The sequence below is a fragment of the Copadichromis virginalis genome, linkage group LG11 (genome assembly GCF_057382275.1).
Source record: "Copadichromis virginalis isolate Kocher_CV1m ecotype Utaka linkage group LG11, C_Virginalis_male_GT1.1, whole genome shotgun sequence".
Classification (NCBI taxonomy): domain Eukaryota; kingdom Metazoa; phylum Chordata; class Actinopteri; order Cichliformes; family Cichlidae; genus Copadichromis; species Copadichromis virginalis.
Window position 1 is genome coordinate 18,538,036 of NC_140628.1, and position 12,112 is coordinate 18,550,147.

Consider the following 12,112-nt stretch of genomic DNA (forward strand, 5'->3'; position numbering starts at 1 on the left):
AACAGAACTTTTGTGGGATAAGAACATGGTTAAAGGGAAAAAAAAGAAAACAGAACTGCCCCTCCATTCAACCCCCACACATCTTGCGCTGCTGCTCCGCTGGAGAAAAAGAGGAATAAAATAGAGTGACCCTGCCACTAGCAGTTCTCTTTTCCCCCCACTGCTCTCTTCTTCCTCCCCCTTGCCGTGTGAAATCAAATTTCCATGTGGCTCCCGTATCTGTTGCACAGCGAGGTGATTTATCAGGGATGCAAAGAGCATGCAGAAACAATCTTTATTACATCCATTTCCTGCTTGTCAGCCGGGATCATGTTGGCTGTTCATTAAAGGCGCGGCGCAGGTGAGGAGAATGCATCCCGATGCCTTGATAGATTGTCTGCTCCCCTGTGGTGACAGCAGCTGGATGGATTGAACAGTGGGGGGCGAGCGGGGAGGAAAAAAAGAGCTGACTCTGTCGCTCCCCCTGTCAGACACACTTTTACATGGCCGGCCAGTGTCATTTCTACCAAACTGCCCTACAGACACACATGCACAAACAGGCTTATGACACTCTCTGGAGTTAAGCCAGGAGTGTGCCTTAATGCATGAGTGCATGACCACAAGCATACAAGTATTTATGGACAGTGATGCAAAGACACTGAGACACAAATTGTAAAATTGAAGTTTTCCTTATTATAGAGCACAATCTTTGGCCCTCTGTGTTGAAAACATGGGCTGAAGAACAGCTCATCAGGGAGACGTTTACCCTAAAGAAAAAAAAACAACCTGTAAAAAGACAGTTAATTATACCTTTCAACAGCGTAGTCACAGCTGTTCAAAGCTTAATATATATTAATATATATTAATTTTAAAATAAATATGCTCGCACAGGTAGTTCTGTGTTGCTTGGCAACTGCTTTGTTTAAATACTTTGAGGACTTTGTTGCTTAGTGTTAAGATAATTATCTTGTACACGGCACTGGGTGCATCTGTAATAGCTGGCACACAGTGAATAGGGCAATTATGTTAGGTTCATTTACACTGTAACAAATACATGCAAATACTAAGAAATATGTTGGAAATATGGCAAAAGTACAAACTTGATATGTGATGAATTTACCACATACAGACCTGTTGATCAACAAGTATTATCAATCTCATGTAAAAAGAATACTCGTATAATATTTGTTTAACAGAACCTGTTAAGTCTGGCAGCTAGGAACGGCCCAGTGATGGACTTGGTGGGGTGATGGTGGTTAGGAGGAGAGCTTAACATAGCACTTTTGTAACACACTATCCTACTGCTATAACACATACTGTACAGCACAGGCTTATACTGACAGCAGCGCTCTGAGATATAGTTAACTTTGATCATATTTATTGTAACATTTGTGGCTTTATAGTAGCTAAGTAACTAAAGATAACAATGTTAGCTCATAGCATTAAACTGGATGTTTTTGACTTTTACTATTAAGTCTTTATAGTTCTGAATATTCCTTTTTACATGTATAAAGGTGTCTAAGGAAAGGTTTTAAGGCCCACCAAAACTATGGCAAAAGCCCTATTTATATTTTAGATTATGAAAAATGGTCTACAGCACACAAAATTCAAAGCATATTCAATTGCACAGTTCAGTGACCTACTGTATGTCAGTAGATTGCAGATTGCAGTCAACTGAATTCTGCTTTGTTACCTTTCCAGATCCAAGCACGTGATCTTCGCTACATTGGCCACTGTAGGCCAAACTTATCCACGCACTTATTACATCCAGATTGGACTACTGTAACTCCCTCTACTCGGGCCTCCAACACTCCTCTCTTTGCCGGCTCCAGTTAATTCAAAATGCAGCTGCGCGTCTTTTAACAGGTACGAGAATTCATGAACACATAACTCCAATTTTAGCCAAATTACATTGGCTCCCTGTTAAATATCGTATAGATTTTAAAATTCTTTTGTTCACTTTTAATATTTTGAATAATTTAGCGCCCAGTTATCTTTCTGATTTACTCCATTCATACAATCCCAACAGAGCACTTAGATCGTCCAACCACAGGCTCCTAGCACAACCTAGGACTCGAATGAAGTCGAGAGGCGACCGGGCCTTTGCATCCGTGGCACCCAGACTCTGGAATAACCTCCCAGTTCATATTCGCACTGCCGAGTCTATCCAGTCTTTTAAATGACGTCTTAAAACGTATTTTTTTACTTTGGCTTTTGATTCTGTCTAGTTGGCTGTTTTAGCTTGTTGCGTTGTTACCTATTGTTTGTTGTCCTCTTTTATTGTTTGTTTTAACTGTCTCATGTTTTTATTGACTGTGAAGCACTGTGGTCAACACTGTTGTTTTAATATGTTCTATATAAATAAATTTTGATTTGATTTGATTTGATTTGAAACTACTGTGGCCGCCGCTCATCTGTAGTGAGTGTAGGCTGTTAGTCTGCTGTTTGTAAGGTTAATTGTTGAGGATATCCCAAACTTTTCTATCAGTTAGCTGCTGTTTTTGCTGCTGTTAGCTGCTGTTAGCCACAGTTAGTGAAAGTTTTTTTGAAGTCTCCAGCCACATAAATAAAAACTGATTATGTGGAACAGCGATGTCCATTTCTACTACTATAGTCAAAAACTAACATCCAGTCCTTTAAGTGACCTCAAAAAGTACTTGTTGTACCTTTGAGTAATATATAACATGAACAGACAGCAATTCAATAGTACTCAGACTGTGTGACTTTACAATGTCAATCAGACACAAAACACAGCCCTGCCTCTTAGAATGGCTACGTAAGCCTTCATAATCAGCCATAAAATCTTTTATCACACCTCCTACATCACCTGATAAATACATACAGAATGACAACATAATTAAAGCTCTGCATCTATATGAAGCTTGCATTAACTCCTCGGGGTACAATTTTTTGCGGTGGAACTATAAATTTCTACCTTTATCTTACAGCAGTTTCTTCTGAAAACATGAAAAAGAAGAAGAAATCACACAATGTCTCCATCCGCTCCAGAGGGCAGTTATGCTCAAATTAATGTTTACAGAAGAAGAAAGTATACTCAAAAGGTTTTCTTTTCTTTCTATGCTCTTCACACATCAATGTGGCAAGAAACAGTCCTATATTCAGTCTTCTTTTTCTAAATTCTCGTTGTTTTCTTTCTTCCCCCATTCATTCATTCATTGCTCTATCTCCATCTCCTAGTCTAACTTGTGTCCTGTGTCTCCTTGTGTACCAATGACATGTAATGACAATGGCGTAAGCACCGATCGATAGGAGTCTGCTTTTGGACTCCTTGGCCACGGGGGACAGAGGCCAGCGTTGATAGCTGGGTGACAGGGACATTGTAGTAGAGTGGCGGGACAAGGTGGGTGGGGGGTGGATGTAATTTCTCTGATGAATCTTCATCCTTATCCCACTCACCGGTCATAATGCGTTGATGACAGGCTAATGAGCGCTGCTTATGTTGAAGTGCACACTCTGTGACAGCTGTCTTTTATTCCTGCTATAAAAGTGTCCAAGAGCCTCATTTCTCAAACTATAAAGCCCTGTTTATGTGAACTTTGAGGACATGTCCATACAAACCAGATAGCTAGTGTTTACCAGAGATGTATACTTACACCTTTAGTCTATAAAAAAGGAAAAATATCCCACCTATTTTACACTGTTGTGCATGTACAACCTGTATGTTTATGTACATATGGTCAACTCATCCATCTGAAGTTTCCAGTAGCTTTAATGTAGAGTACTGTTGTAGACACATGTAGTAAGGAAGTGATAAACATGAACAACATGGCAAACAACGGGTCTAAAATGTTGATCTCTGTAGAATGAAAAGTTGTCTCATGCTGATGTTAAACTGCTCACAGTATGGTAGTTTGATAGTTGTTTTTTTAAGATCCGTTGTATAATATCAAAACTTTCAAAACAGTTTTGGGTTTTTTTGTATTAAAACCAGAGAAAACAAACTGTTTTATCCAATCTCTTCAGAACTTGTTTGGGGACAAAAATAACTACATTAAATGTTGATGAGAAAATGACTCTTCTTCTCATATGATTTATTAGGTTGGGAAATATTTTTCTAATGAGTTTATGATATTGATTGCTATTTTCAACTCTTCTTCAATAAAGCATCATATTCCTGCTGTGAATGGTGGTCTCATTTAGAGTCAAATAAGCATTAAGTCATAGTAGGATTTAGAATTTGACTACCTTTTGATTGGCATATCACTACTGCATGGTATCCAGCACCACTGTACCTAAAGTAACTGGGATTGGTGTTAAACATGTGGCACAGTTTTCCAACAAAATTTTCCCAGAGCAAGTGATTTTCAACATAGCATTTCTAAAAATATTAGTTTTCTTTAGAAAGCATGAATTCTTTCTATTTGCACGAAAGAACAGAATTATTTCAGCAAAAAAATAAATAAAAAAAAACAACTACCACAGTCAGTGTTATTAGCCCCTCGAGAAACGGACCTTTTTGTTGAGCTCTGACACAAACCACTGCTGTGGAATGATGTTCTTTTACTCTGTTATACTCAAAGCTTGTGAAATCAAGTTAAAACTGAGGGATATCTTCCAATTTATACACAGAATAAAAATGCCGAAAACAGAAGACATTCGTTTAGAGGAAAAGAATTGTTGATGCTCACAAAGCAGGAGATGGATATACAAAGTTATCACAGCATTTCCAAGTTTCAAGAACTGGAGTGAGATGTATCATCAAGAAATTCAGAAAAAGCCACACAGTACGGAAGCAAAATACTTCAAAGACTCTGTAAAGCAAACTAGTGAGAGATGTGTCTAAAGACCCCAGAACAACAGCCAAGACTGAAGTACGCTAAGGGCAACCTGGAGAAGGATTATGCTTACTGGAAGTGCGTCCTTTGGTCGGATGAGACAAAACTAGTGCTCTTTGGACACAAACCAGACATGTTGCTTTTATTTGGAGAAAGAAGGAAGAGACACACAACTCAAAGAACATTGTTCACAGTGAAACATGGTGGTGGGTGTATTATGCTGTAGGGATGCTCCTGGAACTGGGAATCTCATCAGGGTGGAAGGAACCACCAACAAGGATGCATGAAGATTTGAAAAGAAAACTGAGTCTGGATGGTCGCTTTGTCTTCCAACATGACAAATGTTTGAAGACTTAACATATGTCACTTCTGGTAAAGAACTACCTCCAGAGGACCAAGTGAAAATTATTGACTGACCTCCTCAAACCCCTGACTTGAATCCCAATGAAAATCTGTTAGTTGAACTGAAGATCAAAGTTTATGACAGAAGACCATTCAAATCTGAAAGAAGGGTTTTCAAAGAAAAATAAACTTAGGATGTTTGGAAAAGTGTGTAAAGAATTCCTTGCTCTGTCTAACAGCACTTGGGAAATATACATATATATATATTTTTTTTTAAGTTTCATAGGGGGAGCTAATAGTTCTCTCCTCATCTGTAAGTAGTATTTGATTCAAGGCTGTTTAACTAATTCCACCATGAATAACGGATGCTTCTTGCTAACCACGTGAGGCAGTGTAAGCATTAGCTGATGAGCACAACCTCTCTTCTCAGCATCAGTTAAGTACTTTGAAATTAATAATAGGTAAATGTTACATAGGTTCACAATCCTGCATTGTACAATACAGTCACAACCTTGTAGGTCACTTTGCATCTTCACAGATTCAATGTGTTGCACTCAAAGGTGTGCATACACAAAGTTGAGAAATAAGGGTCTTTATTATTTTATAGCTTTTCAACGATCACCCACTGTTCATGAAGCTATAAAAGCAAGTTGATGAAACTATAACTAATGCTGCCATGCACAGAGAACAGTAAAGGGTATAGTCCATGCAAACAAAGGGAAGCATATGAATGAAGGTGGCACTATGAATGTGATTCAACAGTTTTAGAAAACAAGTCTCAGATTGCCAATTACATCTAAAACAGAAGGACTGAACTGAAGGATGGCTATGGAGGAGGAGCACAGTGGAGGAGGGGGTGGTAGGGTGCTTTCACTCAAAGAAAATAATTTATTTCATTGTGATATTAAAATCAATGACATCGATTGAAAGGTGGCTAAAGGTGAGCGTGTACATGATCCTTTAGCTGTGAGAGGCAAAATGTCCAAAAGGGAGGGAAAGAAAGAGAGATGAGGAAAAGGAGGAGTAGAAGAAGAAGAAGAAAAAAAGGTGGCCAAAGGAAAAAGTCACCTCCTAGTTAACAAAGAGGGGAAAGGGAAGAGGAAAAGAGGAAAAAAGAAAGAAGGAAGAGAGAGAGAGGGTGGGAGGGAGAAAGGAAAAGGAGCGGGGCTCTTGCCCAGTGGAATCAATACAGAGAGGTGGAGCAGAGTACAATAGCCTCAGAGGAGAGGAGATTCAGTGGTGCAGGTCTAATACTCTCTGTCTCACACACACACACACACACACACACACACACACACTCGCCCCACTCTGAATCCTTTTTGCTCTTGCTTTCTCTTGACATTTCCCTCTATATCCTTCCTCTATTTAATTTCTTTCTCCTTCTCTCTCGCTTTCTTGCTCATTCTGTAGCCACCCTCCACCTCGTGCCACCCATACCCAAACATACACACACAGACACAGTCTGTATGCAGAAGGATGCAGAAGAGAGAGAAGGCCTTCTATCCAAAGAGGCTAACCACAACACAAGCTTTTTTTCTCCTGAAACCAGACACTGAAGTCAAAAACTGACACTCCTGCATGCATGCATGCATGCATACCAGCGAATCAACACACACAGATATATTGTTTCTTAAAACCCAGTCACTTTCACACACAGAGGGCAGAGTCAGAGGCACTTGAATGCAAAAAAGAAGAAGAAAAAAAAAGGTGAAGACTTCAACACACACATACAAAACAGCACACACAACTACTCCAGCTCTATCAGCACTTGAGACTAGTGAGGCTTCAATTAGTTCTTGATGAATGAGCCCATAAGATGCCGCTCTCTCATTTCCCTTGTTGCCAGATATCCAAGCAATCAGAGAGAAATGAATTCTCATTGTGGCATGACTGAGACGAAGATGACGGTGGTAGGGCGGTGGTAGTGGTGGTAGCGGCTTGGGGGAGGAGGGCACTAACATAAATCATTCACCCTCTCCGCTCAGAGCCAGAGCTGAGCTTTGTCACACCAAACCTGACAAGCTTTTGCCGATTTAACATCTTTTGTTTTTTTGTTTTTTTTAGTGCACACTGCACACATCTTGTCGAAGTATTGCACAGAATTGTTGCATTATGCAAGTTTCTAATTGAAATATATTTTTTCAAAAATGTAAGTTTGTTTCTGGTATAATTGTGTAAAGCAAAGGCAATGCATACTCAACTGAGATAAAAGCGTTAAGAGGGTAAATACTGCAAAAGAAAAAGTGCCTTAGTTTTTAGATGTTGACTGCCAGCAAATGCAGATTTTATATATTTTATTTATAACGTGTGTGAACATGTTTGTTGCAGTAAAGTTAGACTCACCATCATCAATGATGCTGACCACGACTCCATGTCCAGTAACGTTGTTCCTCCAAACCGGCATCAAATTCAGGTCAGTCGCATCAGTGTACTCACCCTGTGCAAACTATACACACACAGACACATATATACACAATATTATTAAAATGTTAGCATCACAAAAAAAGTATAATTTCCTTTTTTCTACTTTTTTCCAAGTCTACTTGGTGGCACGCTGATATCCTCACAGAGCCTTGGTCAGTATATTTACTAGCGGACACAGTAAATATACTGTAACAATGGCATAAATCAGATATCAACTGCTTTCTGTTTTTGTTCACTGCAAAAAACAGTCAGTGTGCAATAGGCTCTTAACACTGCAGGTAAAAAAAATAATAGAGACAGTGTTAGATTCTTGTCCACTGCAATCCACTGTGCCGCGGCACATAGGTGTGCCTTGAGAAATGGTCAGGTGTGCCGTGGATGATGATCTGGTTTCACCTGGTTAGTACTCTAAGCGATCGGCGTGAGTAACGTGCAGAACAATTACATTCTCTTCCACTAGAGGGCAGTACAACTACCTGCTCTAATTAAATGGGTTGCCAACTGCCATTAAAAACAGAAGAAGACGAAGAAGAAATTACAGAATAGTCATGCTGTGAGACAATGCAGCACGTAATAGCAACAGATAAATATTTGAAAAGAAAAAGTAGTCAATCTGACCTGGGTCCTGGAGAAAATTCCCACCCAGGTGAAGGCCCTAGCATGAGAAGTGGTCAGAAGAAAGCACAAAAGGTATAATGGGGAGAAACCGAGCCAATTCTACTATACCTGATGTGCAGGGAAAAATTATCAATATGCTTTTTGTGAGTTTTTTGTTTGGTGGTGTGCCGTGTGATTTTTCTAATGTGAAATATGTTCCGTGGCTCCGAAAGGTTGGGAAACACTGGTCCTACTGGATGGATGAATGGTCAAAACTTCACTGTGCATTATTATTATTACTGTACTGTATATGAATATATTACCCTCTGAATTTTTGCTACATGTGCATTAATGGAAATGTTTACTTCAGTCGCTGGGTTATGTTAACTTGTGAGGAAACATGTGCACATCCAGTGATACTTTCAGAAACCATATGTACGTTCAAAGTGCCCATAAGAAGCCCGGGGAGTTCATGGACGAGTCACATAGACAGGTCTTTCATCCTTTCACTTCAAACCACACAATCCACCCACACGCACACAAATCCACACACTGCTGTGCAGAAATCCCACCAACGTGAGGCACGAGAACCATCTTGGCAGCTCCCATGAGTCCTAATGGCCCCACACACTACACAGACACATTCCCTTGATAGCTTTAAGTGAAGCTTCAGTCTTGCATCTTCATGCAAACACATTCTCACAGGAGCACAAACCATAAAGGTAGTGCCAAAAGGTAGCGCGCAAGCTGTCTCACCAAAAATGTCAGCAGCTTCCCAAACATCCCCTGCCCACACACACAAAGCCAATCTGATATTCAAAGTGAGTTTTTCAAGAGGCTTCAACTCGGTTGTTGTTATCATGATGAAGAGAGAGAGGGAGAGAACGAGGGGGAGAAGAACACACAATGGAAAAAATGGTTACGAGGTGGTGGCAGTGGGTGGTGGTAGTTGTGGTAGGCAGGACTTGTTTGTGTGTGTCTGTGTGTTTGTGTGTGTGTGTGTGCTTTCATATGTGTGTGTTTTGGGGGCTGCATCTGGGGAGCAGCAATGCTTTGTTGTTGTTGTGTGAATAAAGCTGATGAATGGAGGCAGCTAGCAGGCTAACGTCCACCATAGCACGAGGACCGGCCCAGGGGAAAACGCACACACAACCAAAGGTACACCAAAATAAACTCACACACACACCTTTGTGAACTTGGATATAAGCCCACAGAGAGGCATTTTGAACACTGATTCACCCCACGCAGTCGTAGAGTGATCACCAACAACATACACACACACACACACGCGCAGAATCATGATCATTCTCTGAAGCACTGAAATATACTAATCATGTGTTTCTCTAGTAAATGAACATTCTGGCACACACAAGCACAAATGCACACATGATCAAAGACATATACCCTTGGAGTTTTGGAAAGTTCATGCAACAAGAGAAAACAACAGTGGCCCTTTTTCTATGCAGAAGACACACATGTAAACAGAGTGATAACATAACAATCTCTGGCTTCCCTGCCTTTATCGCAGCTGCCCCTCAGTGAAAACATACACACACTCTCTCTCATATAAACACACAGTAGGCACGCTCAAGATGCTGCGTGGATTTCAGAGGCTTTGAATGAGCTCCTCAGGAGGGGCTTGACTCAGTCTAACAAAAAGGGTACAATAGGCTCCACTTGCCTTGTGTGTGTACAGGTGGGTATAGCCCATCAGGTACAGCTTTTAGCGAACATACATGCCCGACTAGCACACACACACACACAAACATATATTTGTCTGGTCCTGGCAGGCTACCAACCCTGAGCAGATTACTGACCCTCAATCAATATCTACGTCCACCAGAGGCTGATTAAACACAACAGAACGAAAGCAGGAGAGCAGGGCTACTGAGCAGGAGAGAGAGGGAGGGCCAGACAGAGAGAGCAATGTCCTCAACGTTAAAGACGCCTTTCATTTTTCTTGATTAATGAGTGATTGATAATTATGTTCTATTTCTCAGTTCATGCAATCATTCCATAAAGTTAACGTTAATCCGCTTAGTGTCATACTGCATGCTCCAGCACATGAATCATACTGCGCTGCATAAACAATCTTGTCAATAACCTTCTTAAATCGAGAGAGGTGACTATGTGCAACAAAATCGTGCTTATAAGAAAAGAAACCGTCAGATTTTTTTTCCCCTCACTAGTGCTTCATATGCCCCCATCATCTCTCCTGACTTCCTCTGTTTCTGTCTTCACCTCCCTCCACCCCCATCCTGACTTTCACCCCTTCATCTTGCCCTGAGAGCTGAGGTGTCAATCATTCTGTTGCCGGTTGCTCTGGTGAATCTCTGACCCCGCCCCTCCTCCTCCTCGCGCTGCCAGATTACGCCCTCGTATGTCAGTCAAGAACGTCTGCCCTGACGATTGGACGAGCCCTGGTTGCCCTGTATTAGTAATAAACCAGACACTAATACAGGCTGTTGAATTGTTGACTACACTTTGGTAAGAGTAAAAGAATTATTAAGACCTATCAAGGAATTTATAAAGCATAAGTTACATAATGTAACCAGTTGTGTAAATGCAAACATAATCTAAAGAAAAAAAACAGGGACAGGGTTTCTCAATAAGCAGCTTTCCTATTCAGCTGTTTACTGAGCTTTAATATACTTTTTGGTATCAACCGAATGTGTCAGGAAAGGTACTCAAGGCTGTTAAGCGCATACGTTTCTGAAATAAACTGAAACTTGTGTGCTTAAACACATTTTTAAAAAATTAATAACAGCTTACGAAGAGTCATAGACATAACTGTGACAATATAATGACCAGTGTTGGTTTTTTCCCCTCAGAAAAGATTCATTCAACAAACATTTCTAAAGACAGTTCCAGAACTTTGTGTCTTAAAGTTACAGTGTCTAAAATGTTCAATGCTAGATGTCAGTAGACTGCAGATATCAATTAACTGAGGCTTTCTCGCCCCTCCCAATTCAAGTACATAAGTCTAGCTACTTTGGCTGCTGTAGGAAAAACATGTTTTAGTCAGGTCAGAAAGATCAAAAATATGAAATTTAGACTGTACCCCATAACAACCATGGCCAGCCGGCGTGTTTCTGCTATGTTTGAACCAGATTCGCTCTGGAGTTTTTCCCCATGTGTTAAAGTCCACTCCAGAGGTCTGGTAACAAACTAATCATGTGATTCAGGTGTGTTGACCCAAGGTGAGATTTAAAACCTGCAGGACACCGGCCCTCAGGGCCTGGAGTTCCCCACCCCTGATTTACTTTGTAAGGGGCTGTAAAACGTTGTGGACGGACTCTAATATACAGCTCACTGAGTCAGAGAAGCTCACTTCTAAATGATGACAGCCATACTGAGGTGCGTTATTGAACATATGCTGAGCAGTCGGCAAGCGCTACTGTTTTTCGCGCTGTTAGCTACTCTTAGCCTCTTAGCCTACTGTTAACACAAGAAATATTGTTGGACTCTGACACTTAGCAAATTAGCTCTCATACTATGTAAGAATGTAATCAAATCAGCAGGAATGTGGGATTCTCTTGAACCTTAACATTAGCTGGTTTAATGTGAGCTTATAAACAGCTGTTGTTGTTATTTAGCCGGCTCTTGTCTGGTGTACAGAGACAGGAAGGTCATCTAATGTAGCTGACAATAACTAACTGCAACAATATTGGGAATAAATAAGTATATTTATGCACATTACAGTTTCGGAGACGAGGCTTGAGATAAGGAGGAAGAGGATGATATCATGCAAACTCTAAAATTAACTTGAAATTCTGATTGAGATGCTAATCTGTGAATTTTGACTACTTGAAATATTTTATAATAAAAGGCTATAGATGCAGCTATTAAATAATTTGTACGTTATTAAAAAATAAGATATTTTATCAAAAAATATGCCTTTTTATACCCAAGCATCCTGTCACTTTGCTCCTTTTGGTCTTCTCAAACATAGTGTACAAGTATCGTCCAAACAG

The 12,112-nt window shown here is 40.3% G+C and overlaps 1 protein-coding gene across 1 annotated transcript in view; it reads right to left on the reverse strand.

The window, feature by feature from the left end:
* LOC146698348 (neuroendocrine convertase 1-like) overlaps positions 1–12,112 on the reverse strand; it is a 110,148-nt gene that overhangs the window by 82,585 nt on the left and 15,451 nt on the right. The window contains exon 3 of the mRNA XM_085472788.1: positions 7,461–7,563. Within this exon, the coding sequence (XP_085328914.1) occupies positions 7,461–7,563 (103 nt within the window). The remainder of the gene's footprint in view (positions 1–7,460; positions 7,564–12,112) is intronic.